The 20,640-nt window shown below is 59.0% G+C and overlaps 1 protein-coding gene across 2 annotated transcripts; it reads left to right on the top strand.

Annotated features, from left to right (window-relative positions):
- Positions 1–23: 23 nt before the first annotated feature.
- On the top strand, positions 24–19,573 carry SMTNL2 (smoothelin like 2). 2 transcript variants are annotated; one of them, XM_059907550.1, is made up of 8 exons: positions 24–114; positions 7,953–8,043; positions 8,563–8,799; positions 9,466–9,541; positions 10,421–10,600; positions 11,639–11,756; positions 12,063–12,214; positions 18,614–19,573. In XM_059907550.1, the coding sequence occupies exons 2-8, from the start codon at positions 7,989–7,991 to the stop codon at positions 18,738–18,740; spliced, it is 945 nt and encodes a 314-aa protein (XP_059763533.1). In that variant the 5' UTR covers positions 24–114; positions 7,953–7,988; the 3' UTR covers positions 18,741–19,573. The 2 variants fall into 2 exon arrangements, with proteins under 2 accessions (XP_059763533.1, XP_059763532.1); XM_059907549.1 differs by having other exon boundaries at positions 40–523.
- Positions 19,574–20,640: the final 1,067 nt, after the last annotated feature.

Below are 20,640 nucleotides of genomic sequence, written 5' to 3'. Positions count from 1 at the left end.
CCCCTGCCCGCCCCTCCCACCAACCCTCGGGCGAACCCGGCCGCGGGCGTCCAGTTGCTGCCCGGAGCTGCGAAGGTCGACTGCTCTCCCGGACAGGCCTGATCTCCCTCACACGTAAGCGCTCTGCCCCGCCATGGAGCCGGCCCCCGACGCCGAGGAGGCGCGCACGGTGCGCGAGGCGCTGGGCCGCTACGAGGCGGCGCTGGAGGGCGCGGTGCGCGCGCTGCACGAGGACATGCAGGGGCTGCAGCGCGGCGTGGAGCAGCGCGTGGCCGAGGCGCTGCACCTGGCCGGGCCGCTGGCGCGCACGGTGACCGAGCTGCAGCGCGACAACCAGCGGCTGCAGGCGCAGCTCGAGCGCTTGACGCGCCAGGTGGAGGCGCTGGGCTTGAAGACCGGGCTGGCCCCCGCGCCCGGCACGCCCAGCCCTCCGCCCGCGCCTGGCGTCCCGGACCGCGCGCCCCGTCTGGGCACCGCGCGCTTTGCCAGCCACGCCACCTTCTCGCTGTCCGGCCGAGGCCAGGTGAGCCTCGGGGAGCGCCGGCGCCTGTGCGCGTGCGCCGGGGAAGGAGGGCTCCGCGACCCCCGCCGCGCCTATAGGTCCCGAGTGCGTGCGCCTGCGGGACTGGGCGCTGCTCTGCCACCCGCCGCTGCGACTCCGTCGTGGGGGTCCGGCCACCATCCGGCGAAGCACCGGCTTAGCCTGCCCGCTGCACCTGTCTTGGGCCCCCTCCCTTCTTTGCATCCGGGCCCTGTTCGCCCCGAGTTCTGTCCCCCTCTCTCCGCTGTCCCGTGGCACTAAGGGCTTGGGCGCTGTTTAACACCGCCCGGGGCCCGGCCGGCGTGTTGGGGTGGTCAGCAACCCACCTCCCCCCCCAACTCCCACACCTCCACTGACGCGCCCCCTGCGATGCCGCTTCACTGAGGCCTGACGGTCCAGGTTATTGATTAACCCAGATTGAGAACTCAAGCCCGGGTGTGTGTTGGGGCAGGAGGACGCCATCTGTTGGGGCGCAGCCGGGCAGCGGCGTTTGGGAACTCGCAGGGGGGTAAATCCTTACCTTGAAGGAAGAGAAGGGGTGGCGGTGGGGGCCAGGGGGAACCAGTCGTGAGCAGTCTAGATTTCCGGGGTCAGTGACCAGCCAGAGGCCCACACGGCGTGGGTGTGGGGCGGAGGCCGGTGTGGACCAGTCACTCCCCTGAGCCTGGGGCCGCCTGGAGCGGCGGGTGAGAAGGTTCCCAGGGTGTGTGCAGTGGCCCTTAGGTGGGATTTTCCACCCTGCCAGGCGTGTGCTCCGGGGTTGGGGTGCCAGGGTCTGGGTAGTGTGCACCTGCAGTCCCTCCTTGGTTCAGTCCATCACGCCTTCAGATCTCTTGTGTGGGCTGGGCTGCACCTCCAGGGGCCAGGAGGAGGGGGATCAGATTAGCCCCTGCCCCTGGAGGTCCCAGCCAGGGTGGGCGATGGCCCCAGACCGAGCAGTACCAACACCGCGGGCAGCCAGAGCAGATGTTCTGCTCCAAACACGATTGTCCCGTCCTGGTGGGTGTCTCAGGCTGGCTTTGTGCTGGAGGCCAAGGACCTGCTGCCGCTTGTGCAGGGGGCGGTGTGTGGGGCTGTGCCTGCCGCCTCAGAGAGGCTGAACGGACTCACCGGCCGCAGGCGAGCCTGGTGGGTATGAGAGCAGAGGGAGGAATCGTGAAGGCCCCTGGATGCTGGGCCGGGGAGCTGGGCTTTGCCTTGGGGGGTGGGGTGAGAGGTTCTTAAACATGCTGGTGGCAGAGCTCCTGGGTGTCCCGGTGCTCCGTGTGAAGTGCCTAGAAATGGATACACTTAATTCTGTCCTGTAAGCGTGACCACTGTTTGACCATGGTATAAGATCACCACTGTGAGCTCACACGTACCTAATAAACTGTGTCATCGGCTGTTTTTGAGATTTTATTTTAACACACATTTGCTCCTTGTCTGCTTGTGGAAGCAGCTGTCCAAGTTTTCGAAAAATGCTTTCAGAGTCATGTAAATAGGTACATGAATTCACGCAAATATGTGAGAGGAGTCTCTCCAGTCATCTAAGTTTTCTCAGTGGGGAATGGCCGTTAGTCACGTGGAGTGGGCTAGTCCTCCTGGCTATGGGGCTGGTGGGCGAGGGGCACCGGGCAGGGGAGGGACAGGGTCCTCCTTGTATCCAACAAGGTCCCTCATGGATGGATGGCAGGTTGGAGGGTGGCTGGAGACAGGATAACTTAAATGTGGTGGTCCAAGGAGAGGACGACCAGAGCTTGGGGAGCCCTGCTGGGGGCCTCCTGAGTCACACGTCTGGTGGAGATGCTGGGTTCCATTTGGGTTGTGCTGAGGGTGTGAGGCTGTGGGACATCCAGGCGAAGGTGTCCCAGAGCAGGCGGAGTCACAGATCTGGTCGAGGCCGGAGGTCAGGGGGACATCAGGGCAGAACTGGTGGTTGAAGCCCTAGAATGGGTGAGGTCTTCAGGGCAGCTGTGCAGAAGGAGAGGGTGAGGCCAGAGCCCTGGGCAGAGGCCAGGGAGCTGCCAGGGAGCTGGGAGGCCCTGGAAAGCCCATTCTTAGACATGGAGAGAGGGAAGTCCTTCTGGAAGAAGAGGTTGGGGGTCAGCAGGGACGCTGCCCCTCGCGGAGGGATGAGGATGGAGACACCGTTGAGGAGTAGGTTCTGGGCTTCAAAAGAGCCTGAAGGGAGGTGGAACAGCCAGCAGAGTTGAGCACTGTGGGTAGAGGATGGTCGAGGTCTCCAGTGGGATCAGAGGCTCCCTGGGCCTGAGGCAGCTTCTCCCTGCCCGACCAGAGGCGCTGGTCCCCACTTCTCTTGCACCCCACCTCTCTCTCGCCCACCCGGGCTCCGAGCCAGTTTCTGGCAGGGAGGGGCGCTGTGCAGTCATCCACGTGTTCTTTTTTTTTTTTTTTTTTTTAATTTTTATTTTATTTATTTATTTATTTATGGCTGTGTTGGGTCTTCGTTTCTGTACGAGGGCTTTCTCTAGTTGTAGCAAGTGGGGGCCACTCTTCATCGCGGTGCGCGGGCCTTTCACTATCGTGGCCTCTCTTGCTGCGGAGCACAGGCTCCAGACGCGCAGGCTCAGTAGTTGTGGCTCACGGGCCCAGTTGCTCCGCGGCATGTGGGATCTTCCCAGACCAGGGCTCGAACCCGCGTTCCCTGCATTGGCAGGCAGATTCTCAACCACTGCGCCACCAGGGAAGCCCCATCCACACGTTCTTGCTCATGGGTTGTTACCGGCAGCTTGTGAGCGGACACTTGGTCGTGAGCAAGGAATCGGGGCTCCGGGGTGCGACTGGAAATAGTCTCAGCTGGGCGCCGGGGCTGTCTGGCCTCTCAGACTCCCATATTCCCACGTGTGTGTTGCCGGGGGTCGGGGGTGGGGGGGCAGGGTGGTCTGGGTAGGAGGGTCTCACCCGCGCACGAGAGCCAGTGGTGGCAGTCGTCAGGCAGTGCGGAGGCTGGTGTTCCACTGCCCCTCTGTAACAGGCAATGAAATTTAGAGACCCTTGGTTGAGACCCTTTTGCTTCCTGCTGTTTCAAACCAGGGACTGCAGGGGTTGGAGGTGGGTCATATTCAGCATATACTTATGCCCTGAACTCAATGCAGGGTTGGTCTAGTAATCCAGTTCTGAGTGCACAAACCTTGACCTTGCTAGGTAGTGAGTAGCCAGGGAGGCTCTGGGAGGAGGGAGAGGACAGGGCAGTAGGGTGGGAATAATCAGGAGGACTCCCTGTAGGAAGCCTGAGACCCTGCAGCAAATAGGAGCTGCTTCGGGCACTTTTGTTATGAGGCCTTGGGGACATCTCCCAGCTGGACCTCAGTTTCCTTGCGTCCAAGGGGGATTGGCCCATCCCTGTTTGGCCCCTGTGCCGAGTGGGCTGCGTAGTTACAACAGTGACATCAACCCGATCGGTTCGTAAGAGTGTCCACGGAGCCGCAGCTGTGGTCTGGCTAGTGGAGGGTAGCCTGAGGTCAAGCTTGGCCCGGGAGGCTGTGCCAGAGTTGGTCCCTGGAAATGTCCTCAGCTGAGCTGGAGCCACCGGGTCCCCACGTCAGAGACAGAGGAGCCCCTCGGGAGCGACAGCCAGGAGCAGCATCGAGGTCCGATGTGAAAGAAACCAGACTTGCCTTATCTGCCTTCCTTTCCCAGACACACTGTGTGATAAGAGAGTTAAATGCTTTGGGGAGAAGTTTGAATTGAGTCTTTAAAACTGTGGTGTGAGGGAGGAGGAGGAGGAGGACGGAGCAGCCGTGTTAGGGGCTCAGGCTGGGGGTTCTGGCCGCATGTGGGCTGTGCTAGGCACGCAGACGTGCTCCCCTGCCCAGGCGCATGAGCCCACGTGGGGTCAGGCAGCCCCAAGAACGCCTGGACTATTATTCCTGGCCTCACAACAGTGTTTAAACACTTCCCCAGGGAGAGGGTCCCTGAAATCAGACTCACCCCCTGCCTCTCCCCCTAACATTCCCAGGCCTGGGCTTTCTCACAGGGAGCCTCCCCCTTCTTCAAACAAAGCCCAGATCTTGGGAGTGCGCGCGAGCCAGCTCCCCAGGACCCGTCTCATCCCCAGGGCTCTCCAGTGACTTCTACTCTGACCCCAGCACACAGAACCGCCCCGCTTCCCTTCCCTGTGGCTGAATCAGGCTGCCCCCACCGAAGGAAGACCACTGGGGGAGCAGGCATGCTGGGGGCCCTGTGGGTGGGCTCAGGGACTCAGATCCTGCTGGAGCAGTTACCCCGCTCTCCCCCTCCCCTCCCCCTCACCTGGCTAAGATGGCCAGGGCCCGGCCTCACAAATTTGTCTTGAGTTGTCCTTCCTGCTCCTGGAAAGCATGAACGCTTTGTGGATAGAGCCCTGGGTTGGGGTAGGAGACCCAAACCTTGACTCTGCTGCTGCCTTTGGTCACGGGGTGAGGTTAAGGATGACCCCCACCCGCCAGGCTCGTATGAGGGGTTGGAGGGCGGTCTCTGGATGAGTTGAACGTGCAGCGGGTCCCAGCCTCGGGGATGGGGTAGTGAGGGGAGTCCGGCCTGCCAGCGTGAGTCAGCCCCATCCCCTTTCCCTCCTGCTTTGCCGGAGACCCCTTGGCAGGAATCCAGCTGGTCCAGGACCTACTTCCTGCCCGATTGTGGCGTCTGGTCCCCCTGGGGCATCATGGGGTGGGTACGGGGCCTGCAGTGTGCGGGGGTGGGGGCAGGCGTCTGTGGGGGGCCCCCCAGAGAGACCCACATTCCTGGGAAAATGGTTTCACCAGTGTCCGGGCCCTCCAGACCTCCGCCTAGACCTGCGGAACCTGTTGGACCAGAGTAGAGTGAGTGGGCGGGACGTGGAGCCCCCAGAGCTGAGCGCCCTGGTGACGGGTGGGGGCTGGGTTCAGGGTGGAGTGGCTGCTTCTCCTCCCTGTGCCGAGCTGGCTTCAGGTTAGGCGCTCGGGGTGCCCTCCCCACTCTGGGGTGTCAGGAGTTGCCCTCTCTTCCCCAGTGTTCCTGCGAGTGGGGCCGGCCCGTCCCGCTCCATCCTCCTGAATCAGAAGTTGGAGGAGTCGCCTCCTCTCCAAGCCCAGGCTCTCCCCAGGCTCGAGTCCTGTCCTCTCCCACTTCCCCAGGGTCCCCACCCCACAGAGGGTCCCATCACCCGGCTGGAGCCTTTCTCACAGCCTATAAACATTGTCCTACCTCGTCCACCTGGAAGAGCCCCTTCCCCCACCCCTCATGGCAGCAGGTACCGTGTCTCCATCTCTCCCCGAGGCTGTCTCCTGCACCCACCCCCACCTCTGATTCAGCTCCTAAACTGTCAACAAGAACCTCTTTTTTTGCTAAACCCAAAGGACCTTTTTAGATCTTGTCTTGACCTTCTTTTCCTTGACCTGAGGCCACCTTTGGAGCCACTGACACGCCAGCCTTCTCGACACACTTCCACCTGCCTTTCTTCACATTCTTCTGGTTTTCTTCCTCCCCCCTCTGGCTGCTGCTTCTTATTCTCTTCTGCAGGTGCCTCTTCTGCCCCCAGATGTGGTGCCCATCACAGGCCCCATCGGCCCCGAGCCTGCTCTTCCTCTGCTGTGCTCCAGATGTGAGACCCCAGTTTGTCCGTCGTTTGTCCGTCCTTCCTCTTAAACTTCAGACTCAAATATCCAGCTGCCTCCTGACCTCAACCCCCTGATGCCCCAAGGACACCTTACACTCACCATGTCCCAAATTGAAGTTCTTATTTTCCCACCGATCCCCCCCACCGCCATAGTCAAGTCAGCTGGGCCCAAAGCCCAGGCTTGGAAGAGGTGTGACTCCCCCGTCCCTCCATATCCACTTACTCTCCCCAAACCTTTGAGTCCTTTTTCACTGCCCCATCTCTCCTCCCCAGGTCCCCATGCGGGACTAGTGAGGTGACTGGCCATCTGGTCGCCCCCTTCCATGGCACTATGTCACTGGCTTCTGAAGGATGTTCCTAAAACACAGCTGACGACCTTCAGTTCCTTCTTGTCCAAGGAGTCAAGTCCAAGTGCTCTAGGCTGGCACCTTGGGCTGCATGGTGCTTCTCCAGCCACCAGATCAGAATGCTTTGTGCCTTGCTGTCTATCTGCTTTGGCAGATACTAGTCGCTTCCACTCCTGGTCCACCTAGCTTACTCTAGATTGGCTCTCAGCTACCCCTGCCTCTGGGAGGCTCTTCCTGACCCACTGGGCTGGATGAAGTCTGTCTTAGGCACACACCCTCATGCTGGCTTGATCTCATCTCACAGTCCTGGCTCCCCCACCAGACTGACCCCCCCATGGCGGGGTGGACACCTCTTGCCCTGGTTGCAGTGATAGCTGAGCCGTCGGGGGCCAAGGATGGGCCTTTGTCATTCTGGGAACCTGGTAGACAAGGGCGCTAGGTGGTCTGGAGGCGTCTAAGGAGAGGTACGGCCACCTCTCAAGCCACTCATCGTGGGCTCTTAGTAGAGCCCCGGATCGGGGTCTGCCTGTGCTCTCCTCTTGCAGGGCAGACCCTACCAGCCTCACAGATGCTCCGAGCCCTCCAACCTTCCTCACTGTGAGATGCGCAGAGCCAAGGTTGAGGAGAACATCCCTCCTGGCCGCAAATCTCAGCTGTTTCTCACTGTGTAACCTTGGACTGCACACATCCCCTCTCTCAGCCCTCAGGTTCCATCTGTAAAATGGGAGTGGTGGCACCTTCCTGGGGGGACAGAAGCAAGTTGGTTTAAGTGGCATGCCCAGAAAAAGAACCTGACGCTTGGCAGACGCTGAAATGGCAGAGGCTTTGCATAACCTACTCCCTCATCTCCAACAGGGAAACCGACCCAGAGGGGGCACGACCTGACCTGGGTCACCTGGTGGCTGGCGACACAGCCAGGATGCCAGGTTCCCTGCTGGCTCTTGGTCTTGGCGCTCTCTCTGCCTGACACCCCCCACTGCTGTAGCCCAGAGGGGATGGAGGGGCCGCACGGAGCCAGTCAGGCCTCTGTACTCTGGACATACAGGCAAATCTTGTGACCCTGCAGCGTCAGGGCTCCTGGGCCCATTGTTGGCCCGGAAGGACCTTACGTCGCTGGGTTTGGGCTGCTCCCGCACAGGCAGCCCCCGGGATGAGCAAGGGCCAGGCTCTCCAGACCCCAGGCATCTGGTCCAGCCTGGGGGAAGGGGTAGGGTGCCTTGCACACGCTTTCAGAACTCCCAGTCTTGACATTTGTCCCTAGCATTTTGGGGGTCTGGGATGAGCCCCGTGGAGGTGTTTGCCTCCAGGATCCTGGGGGCTCAGTTGGTGAGACTGAGTCCTGTGTGACCTTGGCCCATCACTGTACCTTCCTGAGGCTGTCTCTCTCAAAATTGAGTGTTGTTTGCCCTGTCAGAACCAGGGGGGCCGTGGGGGGTGCGGGCAGCTGGCCCCGGTTGACTAGGCCTCGGTGGTGTTTGTCTCTCTGTAGAGCGTGGATCACCATGACGAGGCCGGCGAGTCGGAGATGAGAAGGACCTCAAACTCGTGCATCGTCGAGAACGGGCACCAGCCTGGGGCAGGTTGGGCTGACGGCAGAAGAGAGCGGGCTGGGTAGCTTCGGGGTCAGGGCCTCGGCCACACCTCTGTGCCAGGCCACCCCTTGTCGGGGATGGAGGACCTGAGCCTAAACCCCAGTGGGTGGAGAGGCTGCCAGGAGAGCAGCCTCATTCAGTGTGAAGTAGAGCTTTGTAAACACAGAAGAAAATGAGAGATCTCGGAAGGTGGTGAGCTTCCTTGTTTCTGGAGGAATGCAAGCAGGGGCTGAGGAATCGTCCAAGCACTGAACAGGGTAGAAAGTGGACTGATAGGCGACTATTTATTGAACTGTCTATGAGGGAAAGTTGGAGCAGACGCCAGCTCTGGTTGGAGCAGCGAGACGTTCCCAGCAGGGGGAGGTCGGGGAGGCTGGAGTGGTCAGGGAGGCCTTCCTGGAGGAGGTGGGAGGAGGGTTCACAGAGACTGGAGTCCTCCTGGGAGGGTCTGAGGCCCCTGTGGATGCCACGGCTGACACCCACAACCCTGCTGGTCCCATGTTCCAGGTCCAGGTGATGGACCCCCTGAGACCACCCAAACCGTCCCGGCACCAGAGCCCCCCAAGCCTCGCCCTGCGAACCTCTCCTTGCGGCTGCCTCACCAGCCAGTCACGGCTGTCACGCGAGTCTCCGAGAGGTTCTCTGGGGAGACGTCAGCCGCAGCTCTCTCGCCCACGTCTGCCGCCGTCCTGGGGGGCCTCAGCCCCAGCGAGGCCACCACACCCTGGACTCCCAGTCCCAGTGGTAGGAGCAGGAGGGCATGGCCTCAAACTGGGAAGGAGGGCAGGGGCTGGGGGCGGTTGGCAAGAGACTCAGAAAACCTGGGCAAGCCCCGGCCCTCCCTGCTGTCACTGCGGCCCCTCCCCTAGCTCATCTGCTCCGTCAGATGGGCTCATCTTGCCCGACTCCTCCCCCCGGAGACGCTGTAAAGTAGCATCGTCCCCCACGGGAGACGACTGTGGCTTTTACTGCAGGTCGAGGCTGTGGTTAGACGGTGGCCTCTTAGCCTGCACACTTTGGCGTGGTCCCCGGGGCCTGTCTTGGGCCTGGGGTCAGGCCTCGGTGGTGTGTCCTGGGGTTGGGCCGTGTGGGTTTCCAGAATGAGGGCTCAGGAACAAAGTGTTTGCTGGATACCCAGCACAAGAGGCCCTGGGCTCTGTGCTCTCAAAAGCGGGGCTGGGGGCGGGGGACACTTTAAAAGGCCTCTTTTATGTCGTTGCTCTATGTTCCCAGCGTCCTTTCTCCTCAACTGTTGGCCGAGGCAGGGCCAGCTTAGCCCAGGGGTCCCGCCCCTGCCCTGAGTGACACTGGGTAAACGGCACAGGGCCAGGTCAGAGGAAGGGAGGCTGGCAGTGGTGACCCTCCCCGAGGCCAGGCTTTGTTATTTCTCTCCCTTGCTTTGTCCCGAAGAGAAGAATTCTTCTCTCCCACGGTCTTTGTCCAGCTCTGGCCACAGGGCAGTGACGGCCAGCAGGAGCAACGACAGGTGAGTCGGGGCCCCAGTCCCCGGTGGGGGGAGGTCAGCCCTCCCCAGGCAGCGTCTGGACTTTGCCTTGAACCCAGGCTGCCCGGGCCCCTGCAGGGAGCTCTCCGTGCTGACCCAGGACGAGGCACCCTCCTGGGCTTGGTTCCAAGGGAGAGCGGTGTCACTGGGTGGGGTTTGAGCAGAGGATATGAGGCTGCGGGGCTAGGTGGAGGGTTTGGTTTGGAGAAACAGGACCTCGGGCTGGTTTCCCTTAGGACCCTTGAAAGCAAGTCTGCGCAAAGATCGGAGGGGGTGTCTCAGTCCCCACAGGAGGATGGAGCGTGGGACGATCTCCCACTTTCCTCTCCACCCATCCTGCTTTCCGCCCGCAGCTGAGGAGGCCTGTAGGCTGGGGCAGGTCTGCTGCCTCCTGGCCTGTGGTTGTCCCCGTGCTCCCCCAGGCCCACTGGATTGTGATCGGAGCTGGGGAAAGAGGCTGGCTTGGCTTTTGTCCCCCCTTTTAGTAATAAAAGGAGAATTGTGACTTTCTGGCAAACTGTTGCAGCGGAGAAACAAAGGGGGTCTTTTTTCGTGGTGGTGAGGAGGGGGCCTGGTCCTGGTGGGGCCGGTTCTGCGTACACCTCCCGCGAGGAGGGTGCCCCCCGCTCAGCCCAGGCACGGACACCTGCCGAAGGGCCCACTGCCGGCCAGGCCTGCCTCGGACAGCAGCTCAGTTTGGAAAAGCTGCAGGACCGGTTGGGGACTAGAGCAAGTGGTGCTTCCTCCCTGCCTGTACCCCGGTGGCTGCCTCATTCTACACTCAGTGGGGTGGGGGCCCGGGGCCCAGGTGAGCTAGTGATGGGCGGGTCTTTGTTCCTGACTCCGTGGTTCTCTCCTCAGCCCACCTCTGGCGGCGCCACCGCAGTCTCTCCCGTCCCCGCAGCCGCCAGCCACGACTCAGGCCCATCGGCCCGGGGAGCATCGCCGGGAGCTGGTGAGGTCGCAGACGCTGCCCCGCACCTCGGGGGCGCAGGCCCGGAAGGCGTTATTTGAGAAATGGGAGCAGGATACAGCTGGCAAGTACGGATGCTCTCACCACCCCCCCGCCCCCCAGACCAGTCGGGGCCCCCAGAGTAGGCCTGGGCCCAGACTAGGGTCAGGCAGGCACAGCACGGCAAAGCTGGCCCTGTCCTGTTCCCCAGGGGGCAGTTCCCCAAGATGTGACCTCTTGGGCAAGACACAAGGTCAGGGCCGGCTACGGAGCCGGCTGAGGGATAGGTGGCCCCAGCTGTGGGGAGGAGAGGAGGGGGCAGGGGGCCAGGCAAGGGCTGGGGAGAGCCTAGGCCCCCTTCCCCCAGTCCTGGAGGGGCCCCGGCTGCCCTCACACCCACATTCCTCACCCAACTGGAGAAGCTGGTTTCAGGGCGTGACTGGAGAGGCCAGAGGGCGGTCACTGGGCTGCCCAGCAGGAGCTGGAGGTGACACGGCGAGACCGGCCCCGTCACGCCCCAGCCCCCGCTCCCACCAGCTCTGCACACATTCATCCAGCCCTCCTGTCCGCTGCTGGTATCGATGCCTGTTGCTTGTGGGGTGCGGCCCAGGCGTATTTGATGATGAACACCCCCAGTGCCGCTCCCAAGGCTCTGACTCCAGTGAGTCAGAAGAGACGCCCCGGAAGTGTCCCGCTGATCCAGACAACCTGATCTTGGCCATTAAGGAGTGTCCTTGGGGCCCAGAGGAAGAAACCACCGCTCCAGGCTGGGAAAGAGGGCGGCCCCGGAGGGAGGCTCAGAGGGGGGGTGGGATGAAGGGAAGCAGGGAGTGTGCTCCAGGCAGACGGCAGGGGCACGGGCACGGGCCGTGCGGCCTCAGGTCCTCTGCCCCAGGATTGCCCGCGTGGGAGGTAAACAGGGGACCTGGAGGCTGGAAGGGGGTCTGGTCGTGCCAGACTCCATCAAGGGAGGCTGTGCCCTGGGATGGGGGGCTCATGCCTGGACATGGGTGTGGGGTTGCAGGGTTGCATGCTGCCTGGGTGAGCAGGTGGGGCACGTTCTTGGAGTCGATGGCAGCCGGGGGGCAGCCCCCCAGCCCCCCAGCAGGCCTGCCCTCTCTCTGCAGGGGGAAGGGCGAGACCCGGGCGAAGCTGAAGCGCTCGCAGAGCTTCGGCGTGGCCAGCGCCAGCAGCATCAAGCAGATTCTGCTCGAGTGGTGCCGCAACAAGACGCTCGGCTACCAGGTGAGCCCGGCCCGACCGCTGGAACCCCGGCCAGAGGTGGGAGTGGGCACCGGCCCCCCACTCTTGTTCCCCTGGCCGGGACAGGAGCCCCAGTCTGGGGCGGAGGGGTAGGAGCTGGAGAAACTGTACCCTCCCAATTGGTCCCCAGCCGCTGCAGGTGGAGCCCAGCAGGCACGGCTTGTTGCTGAGCTGGGTGGATGGTGGGCCTGGGGAGGGGCTGGGAGGACCTGCTTGTGGGGTCGAATCAGGCGGAGGAGCTGAGGCCGGCGCCGTACTCCCCCTTACCTCCCTGCGTTGGCCTCGCAGCACGTGGACCTGCAGAACTTCTCCTCCAGCTGGAGCGACGGGATGGCCTTCTGCGCCCTGGTGCACTCCTTCTTCCCCGATGCCTTCGACTACAAGGCCCTGAGCCCCGCGCAGCGGCGGCAGAACTTCGAGCTGGCCTTCACCATGGCCGAGTGAGTATGGCGGGTCCCCTGGCTGCCGGCCCCTCCCAGTCCCCAAGCCCGAGTTCTGCCCTGCGTCCAGCACAGGGGCCGGCAGGACGGGGGCAGCTCTCCGCAGAGCTGAGAGCCTTGAGGCCACCCAGTGTGTCGCCTCCCGTACGGATGGAGAGACTATGGCCGGGAAGGGGGGCTTTTCCCCGGGCCACCCGGCACTCAGTGGTAGAGCCAGGCTCTCTCCTCTTCTCGTGCGCCTGCCCTCTTGGCTGGTACCCGGCCTCTGGTGTGCGGTCTGCCAGACCAGCCGCAGACAAGGTGCAAGGGGCAGTGGGACAGGGTCCCCCGGAGCACTGAGCCTGTCCTCTCCAGGCTGGTGAGAGATACAGTTGCTTGGGAGAGCCCAGCGGCTGATCAGCACGAAACTGAATAATATCTGCCTGGGGGACATTTCAGACTTCTCCAGTAGGTACATTTTGCTTCCCTAAATGCCGTACAAGCGTTTGATATGAAATTGCCTACCTTCTTAAGACCTGTTCATAGGGAGAAGATTGCGTGAGGGGTGATTCTGGGTTCAGGAGGTGCTCAGGGAGCTTGGCATTTGGTTATAGGCCGAGGGCTACCCGCAGGGCCTCAGGAGAGTGGCAAAGAGGGCTCTGGTGAGGGTGCATTCAAACCGAGTAGGCAGGAGGGTTTAACAAAGGGATTCCTTGCAAACACGTGGGCAGGAGTGAGTGAGGAGCCAGGCGCTGTGGGGTACCCTTGGGCCTGGGGAGAACAGCTCTGTGGAGAGGGCTGGCTGAGAGGAGCTGTACTTTGGGGCAGTGGGTGCGACCAGCTCACGGTGACCCGGCGGGAAGGGAGCTGAGGGAGTAAACCCTCTGCCCTCCCCCACCTCCTGCCCTCACGCCAGGGCCTCCTGTGGGCTGAACACGGAAGGCGGAGGGCAGGGGAGCTATTGCTGCGGTCCATCGAGTCCGCGCCCCCGCTCCAGGGCGGGCACAGGGCAGAGATGAGGGCGTCGAGGGCTGCCTGATGCTGGGCTTCATGGAATTAGGGGGAGGAAGGTCAGAGGGCAGGAAGACCTCCCCAGAGCTGAGTTTCCTGGAGGCAACATTTATCGCTCTCTCCTGCCCGCCCGCCTTTGTGCCTGGTGGAGTGAGCCTCTGGCCACCCGTGTGTGCCTGACCCCCCTTGTGTCTTGTCTGCGACCCCGGTGCCCACGTCCGGGAGGTGCTCTCACGTGCTGGTGGAGTTGGAAGAGCCCTCCCTGAAGCCTGGCCTGCCCTCCCCCCGGCCTGTTCCGCCGCACGCCTGGCCCCAAGCCCGGCCTCAAGCCCAGCCGGGGAAGGAGTTGGAGCTCACAGGTTACAGCCCCGTGCCCGGTACTGCGGGTCTCGCTCTAGGGGCAGAACGGAGACCCTGACTTGTTGGCGTGCTGGTGTTGCCCCTGTTGTGTTGTCTCGGATGACCTGCGTGGCCTCTCGCCCCCGTGGGGTCATAAGAACTCCTTGTATACTTTGGAAGCCGTCTCTTTCCTGGCTGCTTAGGATTAGCTGTCATCCTAATTGCGGAAACAGCTTTGGACAGAGCGTGTTACACAACCGAATCCAGACGATGCTGAAGTAGCGCCAAGTTTAACGGCTCGATGTTGAGGAGGGGGCGCCTCCCAGGAGGAGGCCCAGCTGCTTGGAAGCCCAGAAAGGGTGACTGTCGAAAAGCAGATGGTCAGAGTGTACAGGGCCCGGGCTCTGATGTGGGCACCCAAGACCCACCCCCGCTGGGTGAGGCCACGCTTGTCTTGACAGTTTTTCTCCATCGAGTCCAGTGGGCCTGGCGGTGCCCGCTCAAGCCCCGGCTGCCTTGGTCACCCTCAGCCCTGGACCAGGCTGGGCTGTGGCAGGGAGAGGGGTGCCCCGGGCCCCAGGATGGTGGTCCTGCACCCCAGCTCGCAGGGAGCGTAACTTCCCTTGGCGGCCAGAGCCAGAGCCGTTCGTGGCTGTGCTTTCCTGGCACGAGGTGTGAGCTCAGAGAGCCTCCAGACTCCAAGCAGATGTTCTGTTCCCGCATTGGGGTTGGGGTGTGGGAGCTTGCTCCAGGCTGTGCCTCCCTCCCACCCAGAGCAAACACCGCGGTAAAAACCGGGCCCCGCCTTCTGGCCACCTGAGCCTGCCCCCGGCTGGCTGGGGAGGGGAGGGGAGGGGAGGGTGGCCTTCGGGCCCCTGAGATGAGTTCTGGCTTTTCTGCTGACTCGAGAGAGGGCCGGGAGGGGCGCCCACAGCCGGCCTGAGGGGGAGGAAGGCGCCCCCACTCCTGAGCCATCCGGGAACTCAGCTCACAGGTACATGGGGGGCCTGCCTGCCCGAGGCCTCCTGGGAGGATGGCAGCTGGGCTCACCTAGTTTCTTGGACAATAAGCTGGTTAGAAAAGCTGGAAAGAAAGCACAGGGACACCTACTTGAGGATACTGGCTACCAGTGTCTTAACAGACACTCCTTAGTTTTGCCAGCAAAAGCCAAGCAGACACGCGGGGCTGGGGGAAAGCCATCAAGGGCCACGCAGGCAGCATTGCTGAGAAAGGTAGTTTGCGGTGGGCGGTGTAGGGTGACAGGAACCTGGGCTCTGATGAAGGCACAACCTTTGGAAAGGAAAAGCAGCCATGGACAGGGCCCCTGCACATCAGGAAGGAGGAGTTTCCAGACCCTTCGGCGAGCAAGGGGCCTTAAAAGTACAGAGACGCATGCAGAACCTGGGGAGCAAGAGGGGTTTGTGATGCCCCGCCCCCTGATAATTTTCCTCCCCAGAGATTCCCCAGGGCCTAATCTGTGTGAGTGATGCGGTGTTGACAACACAGTGAGCTCCCCTTGTCTGACAGGTGTTCGGGGCTTGGAAAGCGGGAGGACCAGCTCCTGTTGCCGGTGCTTGACCCTCTGCACCCTTCTCCACTGAGATGGAGAGTGCGGTGTAGGCCCGGGGCCGGCCGTGTAGCTGAGGATCCTGCTTGCCCTTCGGGGAATGTGTCCTACTCTCAGGTTACAGCCCAGCTGAAGGAGCTTCCAGGCTATTTGTAGTGCCCATGTGTCTCTAAAACCAGATAGGAGGCTGTAGTCTGAGCCCTGGCATCCCAGGCTGCATTTAGAGAAGGCTTAAACAAATAAAAATAACCCCTCAGGCACCTCCTCCACCTGCCTGACAGGCTAGCCCTGTAGTGACAGAAGATCACAATAGGATAGTAGTAGGAGAAAATCCTCTAACCCTTTTTTAACCCCAAACAAGGTGGGGCTGATTCATCTAAAATTGGTAGTAGGCAAATGATAGCTCTGGTTCTTGCTGCGCAGTGACATTTGAAATGACCCGTGCTTTCTCCTTTGGATTATTATTCCATGCTGTTTGAACTATTTAAAACAAGTTTGTGTTTTCACAAAAGCAGTTTTGTTTTCATTTAAAAGGCAATTGGGGCCTCTAATATTTTGAGACTGAAATGTTTTTATAAAAGTCAATGTTCATCATCATTTTCCTTTACCCACATCCTGTCTCAGGAGCTGTGTCCATAGCTTCTAGAAATCTTATTACTGTCATGGCTGGTTGAGGTGGGGTGGGGACCAGATGGATGTGGCTCAGTCCCCTGGTTTCTGGGGAAGCCAGCACCTTGCCCATAGCTTCCTGTCTGCGGGGTAGAGGGCGATACCAGGGTCAGGCCTTAGTGCCCATCCTGACTGCCACCCTGGGCAGGGGCAGGGATGTCATTAGTGGGAGGGTCAGTGCAGCCTCTAGAATGAAGAAGGGGGTCAGCCCAAGTTGGACAACACTTGGAACGTGCCAGCAATTCTAGAGAGAAATGAGAACCCGCTCAGAGGAGAGCCCCCAGGTACCCACTGGGGGCACAGTGAAGGAACCAGACATTTTTAGTTTCAGGGAAAGACATGGATATTAAGATTCTCTTCCAACATGTGAAGGGCTCTTTTGTGGGTGAAAAACAATTAGACTGAGAATAGCCTTGTGAGGCCAATAGGTAGAAAGTACCAAGAGGCAAAATAGTGTAAGAAACGTGAGGGAAAACTTCCTCCTGGCCAGGGCCGCCTGCGGAGGGATTGGAACGGTGCTTGGAGGAAATTAAGGCCCCTTCCCTGAACCTGGAGGGGAGCATGGCCGAAGCAGGGCCTTCACCAGGTGGTTGGTGCCTCTGAGGGGGGTGTTTGGAGGGTGGGATTTCAGTTCTCTTCCAAGGCTGAGGTTTAGGGTTCTAATGGTGCCCACGTTTCCTGGGGGACTGACTACTGAGGCCACTGCTGTCAGTGGTGATACCTGGGCACACAGCTGGCATTCTCTGTCTGCAGCCCTGGGAGGGCAGGAGGAACTCTCCCTGCGCTGCAGGTAGGGAGAAGGGCATCAGACGCCACCTGATAGCTCAAGGAGGTGAACTCAGGTCCACGGCCTCCCCAGGAACTCAGATTTCCAGTCCTTGACTATCAACGAAGCACCTCTGCGTGCATATCCTCGTCACAGCGTCCACTCCCCTGACACCGAGCCCCGCCCCGGCCCATCCTGGGCAGCCAGGGTGCCCGCTCATCGGGCCAGAACCACTCGCCACCCCACGAAGCCCTCGGCTTCCGTTGCAAGCTGCCCACTCCAGACCGAGGGGGAGCCGCCGACGGGATCCAGGAACCGGTGTCTCCGTTTCGCCCTGACTTTCGGTTTCTGATAGGAGGCCCGGCGTCAGGCCAGCACCACCGGATGGGCCCCGTGCTGACGTTACAGTGCTTGTCTTTGGAGCACGCAGGCCCAGGAGCCGGCAGGGACTGGTAGAAAGTGCTTGGGGTACAAGGCACCACCTCCCAACAAGAACAAGCCCACCGGGAGGGGGAGCGGAGGTCGGGGGCTGATTTTCCACCGAGGAAATGGCACGGAAGGGTGAAGCTCTGGGCAGAGCCAGGATCTGAACCCAGCTCTTTAGAGTTCCAACTCAGGCCTCTTTTCCCTGATGACCCACTCTGCTGCTTGGAGCGAACCACGATAATACAGACAGCAACAGTGAGCATTCCTAACGTTTACTGAGCTCTTCCGATGTGCCAGACACCGTACCTGCTGGTTGTGTGATTAGCTCGTTAATCCTCCCACCTCCCTGTGAAGTGGCTGTTATCCCAGTCGGGGAAACTGAGGCCCTGAGAAGTTAAGTGTCTTGCTCAAATCATATAGCTATCAAGGATACAGCTGGGACATGAGCGGTGTCACTCACGGACTTATGGATATGGGGGCAAAAAACCGGAGACCCTGGAACTACAAGAGTGCACGCAGCTGTTGAAGCTGATTGGACCGAGTGCAGTTGCTTTGGGCCTTTTGGGTTCGGCCTGATGACGCGTCTGGCTCGGCGCAGGGCGGGGCTTTGCTGGGCTTGGCAGAGGGTCCCTGCTGTTACCTCCCAGGTGGATGCTCATCTTCCCACCTCCATGAGACCTTGAAGCCGGGACCTTCAGTCCCCCTCCCAGCCGGGAACGGCAGAGGGAACAGCTTTTTTTGCAGCCCAGTGAAAGGCCCCAATTTCCACACGCATCTACACCAGTGGGCCAGAAGTTAAACCAGTATTTCCCAGAGCATGAGGCGGGCCCAGGGCGAGGTTGAGGGGAGGCTCACAAGATGATCTGAAGCAACTTTTAAAACTTTTGAGTTGTTGTGACCCTTGAGTAGATAATAAAATCAATTTTTAGTGGCTCACGACCAGCATTAAAACAAACAAAACCAAAAAACAAACAAAAAAAAAAGGAGGTGGGGGAGAAATAAAGATGAAATCTAGAGAAAATATGAGTAGTAGAAAAGGTCAGTATCTTTGTGAAACTTTATTTCCACATAAATGTATGCATGTGCTGAATGAATCACGATGAAACACCTCTAACTATGGGTTATGGTTAAAAAAAAAAAAGTTAAAGACACTGTTTTAGGAAGCATATGGGTGAATTTATTTTTTACTTTATTCATTTTACATTTATTTTTATAGTCCGTGCTGATTCTCCATATACTGCTGATACACGTTGATCATTTTTTTAGTGAAATTTAATTTTGGAGCTAAATTTTTATTAATAAAACTAACCTCTTCGATTAATATAAGTTTGACTAAATTAATAAAATTGAATTTTTTAGCAAAACTTAATTTAGTGAAACCTTAAAGTGAAGCTGAATTTCACTGAAAATTTAAAGTAAGTCTAGTTATGTAAAAACACGAGTCATAAGGGCGGTTCCTGGATGTGGGAGTCTGGGAAACACTGCATTAGAGAAAGTAACCGCAAAGGCTCTTCTGGGGTGATGTGAGTTCCCAGTTGGGGAGCACTTGGGAGCCTCCAGCTCCAGGCCAAGCTCTGTTCTGGGGGCAGCGACTCTGGCTGATGGCTGGGGCCGGCGTTCTGATGGGGCTTCTGTGTTTCAGGAATCTGGCCAACTGTGAGCGCCTCATTGAGGTGGAGGACATGATGGTGATGGGCCGCAAGCCGGACCCCATGTGCGTCTTCACTTACGTCCAGTCTCTGTACAACCACCTGCGTCGCTTTGAGTGAAGCCCCTCGGGGCTGGAGAGCCAACCCCCGAAGGAGTCGGTGGGGCCGCCTGTGTCCCGGAGTCAGGATGCCCCCCGAGCAGAGTTGCATTCTGGTGTGAGAGAGCTGTTTGTTCTGTGCCGCGTTACCGCGCTCCCCAACCTGTCCGGCTGCGTTACTGATGGGAAAGTACCGCTGAGCTGCGTTCTGACCGCACTGATCACAGCCAAGGGCTCCAAGGAAAAGGAAGGATTACCAGAGAGAGAGAAATTGGTGCTAAGTAATTACCTTCCTTAAAAGAAAAATAATAATAATAATGCTTGTCTGTAGATTCTGGAAGGCTGAATCACAGTGTTCCCTCTGCTGAACTGGATCCATTGGCTTTACAGGGTTGCATTGACTACCAAGTGTTTTTTAATCAAAATACCCAGAGTTTTCTACTTCCTCACACTATTGTAGGTTCCTTTCCTCCCTCGCTCTGGGCCACTGCCAGGAAATATAGAGACGCTTAATCAGCAGCTTGACAAAGAAGACTGAAGTCTTGGGAAGAAACTGTTTAATCACTCCCAGGTCCTGGGCAGCAGATGACCTGCAAGTCACCTCGGCTCTCTGGGGAAACGGGAGGGCTCTCGCCTGGTCCCAAAGTGGTCCTGTCCTTCCCAGGAGGGCTCCACACGTGTTTGGCTAAGAATAGGCCCTCGGGAAGTTAACACTTTTAGGGAAGGACAGGCCTTTGGTGCTGCGAGGTGGTTTTTATTCACAGCTTTTTTAAAGGGATTTGCTGCAGATATTTATAAAAAGTAACTCCATCTGTACCACTGACCGTTTGTATATAAAAAGATGTGTCGCACTTCGCTTGGGATTTGTTATTTCTGTTTGGGAGATGGGGTGCCTGGGAATAAGAGATTTCTCATCCATTCCAAATGAAAATCTGCTTACATCCCACCCACCCCCCCTTAACTGTTTCTGTACCAGAATCACCACCCAGAAAGTTGAAAACCACATTTGCTCTTTTTGCATTTGCCTGTCAGTCACCCGTCTCCGTGTCATGGAAGGAGCATGGACAGAAAGTCCCCCCTTGCAGTTCTGTCCCCTGGAAGTTGACTGACAGATCTGTGATCAGCAGTGGGGTGGTCCCGCACGTGGGGGAGCCCATTGAGGGGCACTGGTTTATTTTCACAGCTGTTTGGTGGTACAAAAAAAGCTGTTAGGGTTTTAGTAGAACATCTTTAGATTTTATAAAGCCGCAACCATTAGCTTATTCTTATTCAAGAAGCATTTTCTAATCGGGTTGGATTTTAGCCATGAACTTGGAGAACTTCCCTTTAAGGAGTTAATATATGTCTTTAGCTCATGCAGTGGGTTCTAACCACCAGCATCTGTGCCTTCTCAGAGTCACCTGTGGTCCCTTGTGTTGGGGGATAGAGCTCTTCGGGGGTGTCGGGAGGAACACGGCAGAGCTTGCCAGGTGGGTGATTGGTAGTCTCAGCAGATTTGTTTGTTCAGGCTGCAGTCTTGTCCCATCCTTTGGATTCTCCCACAGTGGGAACGACTCCCTTTCCAGCTCTTGTCTCATGGAGGCTCGGGAAGGTGAGCCCTATTATTAGCAAAGACACTGCACCTGGTTTTTTTTTCTTACTGAAGTTTAGGGTTTCAAACCTAAAGCCAATCCAAGAACACAGGGGCTCTATAAAAAGCATGCCTATACATTACTGAGTCCTTGCACATGTTAAGCGGAACTCTCCTGAATTGCAGACGTGGTCTTGCACCTCTGCACATAAAATAGAGCAGATCCTGCTGGCGTAATGAACAATTTCTCTTAAATTGAGGCATGGTGTCCCTCACGTCTCACATTCAGAGTAATACAGGCTAGATATCTTTAAAGTAGGTTCTGTAATGTTCTCGTCTGTGGTTTGGGGGG

The sequence above is a fragment of the Balaenoptera ricei genome, chromosome 20 (assembly GCF_028023285.1).
Source record: "Balaenoptera ricei isolate mBalRic1 chromosome 20, mBalRic1.hap2, whole genome shotgun sequence".
In the NCBI taxonomy this organism is placed as follows: domain Eukaryota; kingdom Metazoa; phylum Chordata; class Mammalia; order Artiodactyla; family Balaenopteridae; genus Balaenoptera; species Balaenoptera ricei.
The sequence above is the reverse complement of the archived record's forward strand: the minus strand, read 5'-3'. Positions and strand labels throughout refer to the sequence as shown.

Bases quoted from the DNA above. Each gene is read 5' to 3' on its own strand.
- SMTNL2 (XM_059907549.1), top strand. From the start codon at position 134: ATGGAGCCGGCCCCCGACGCCGAGGAGGCGCGCACGGTGCGCGAGGCG. The intron at 8,800-9,465 runs GTAGGAGCAGGA...TTTGTCCCGAAG, and splicing joins CTGGACTCCCAGTCCCAGTG to AGAAGAATTCTTCTCTCCCA. The intron at 11,757-12,062 runs GTGAGCCCGGCC...TTGGCCTCGCAG, and splicing joins ACAAGACGCTCGGCTACCAG to CACGTGGACCTGCAGAACTT.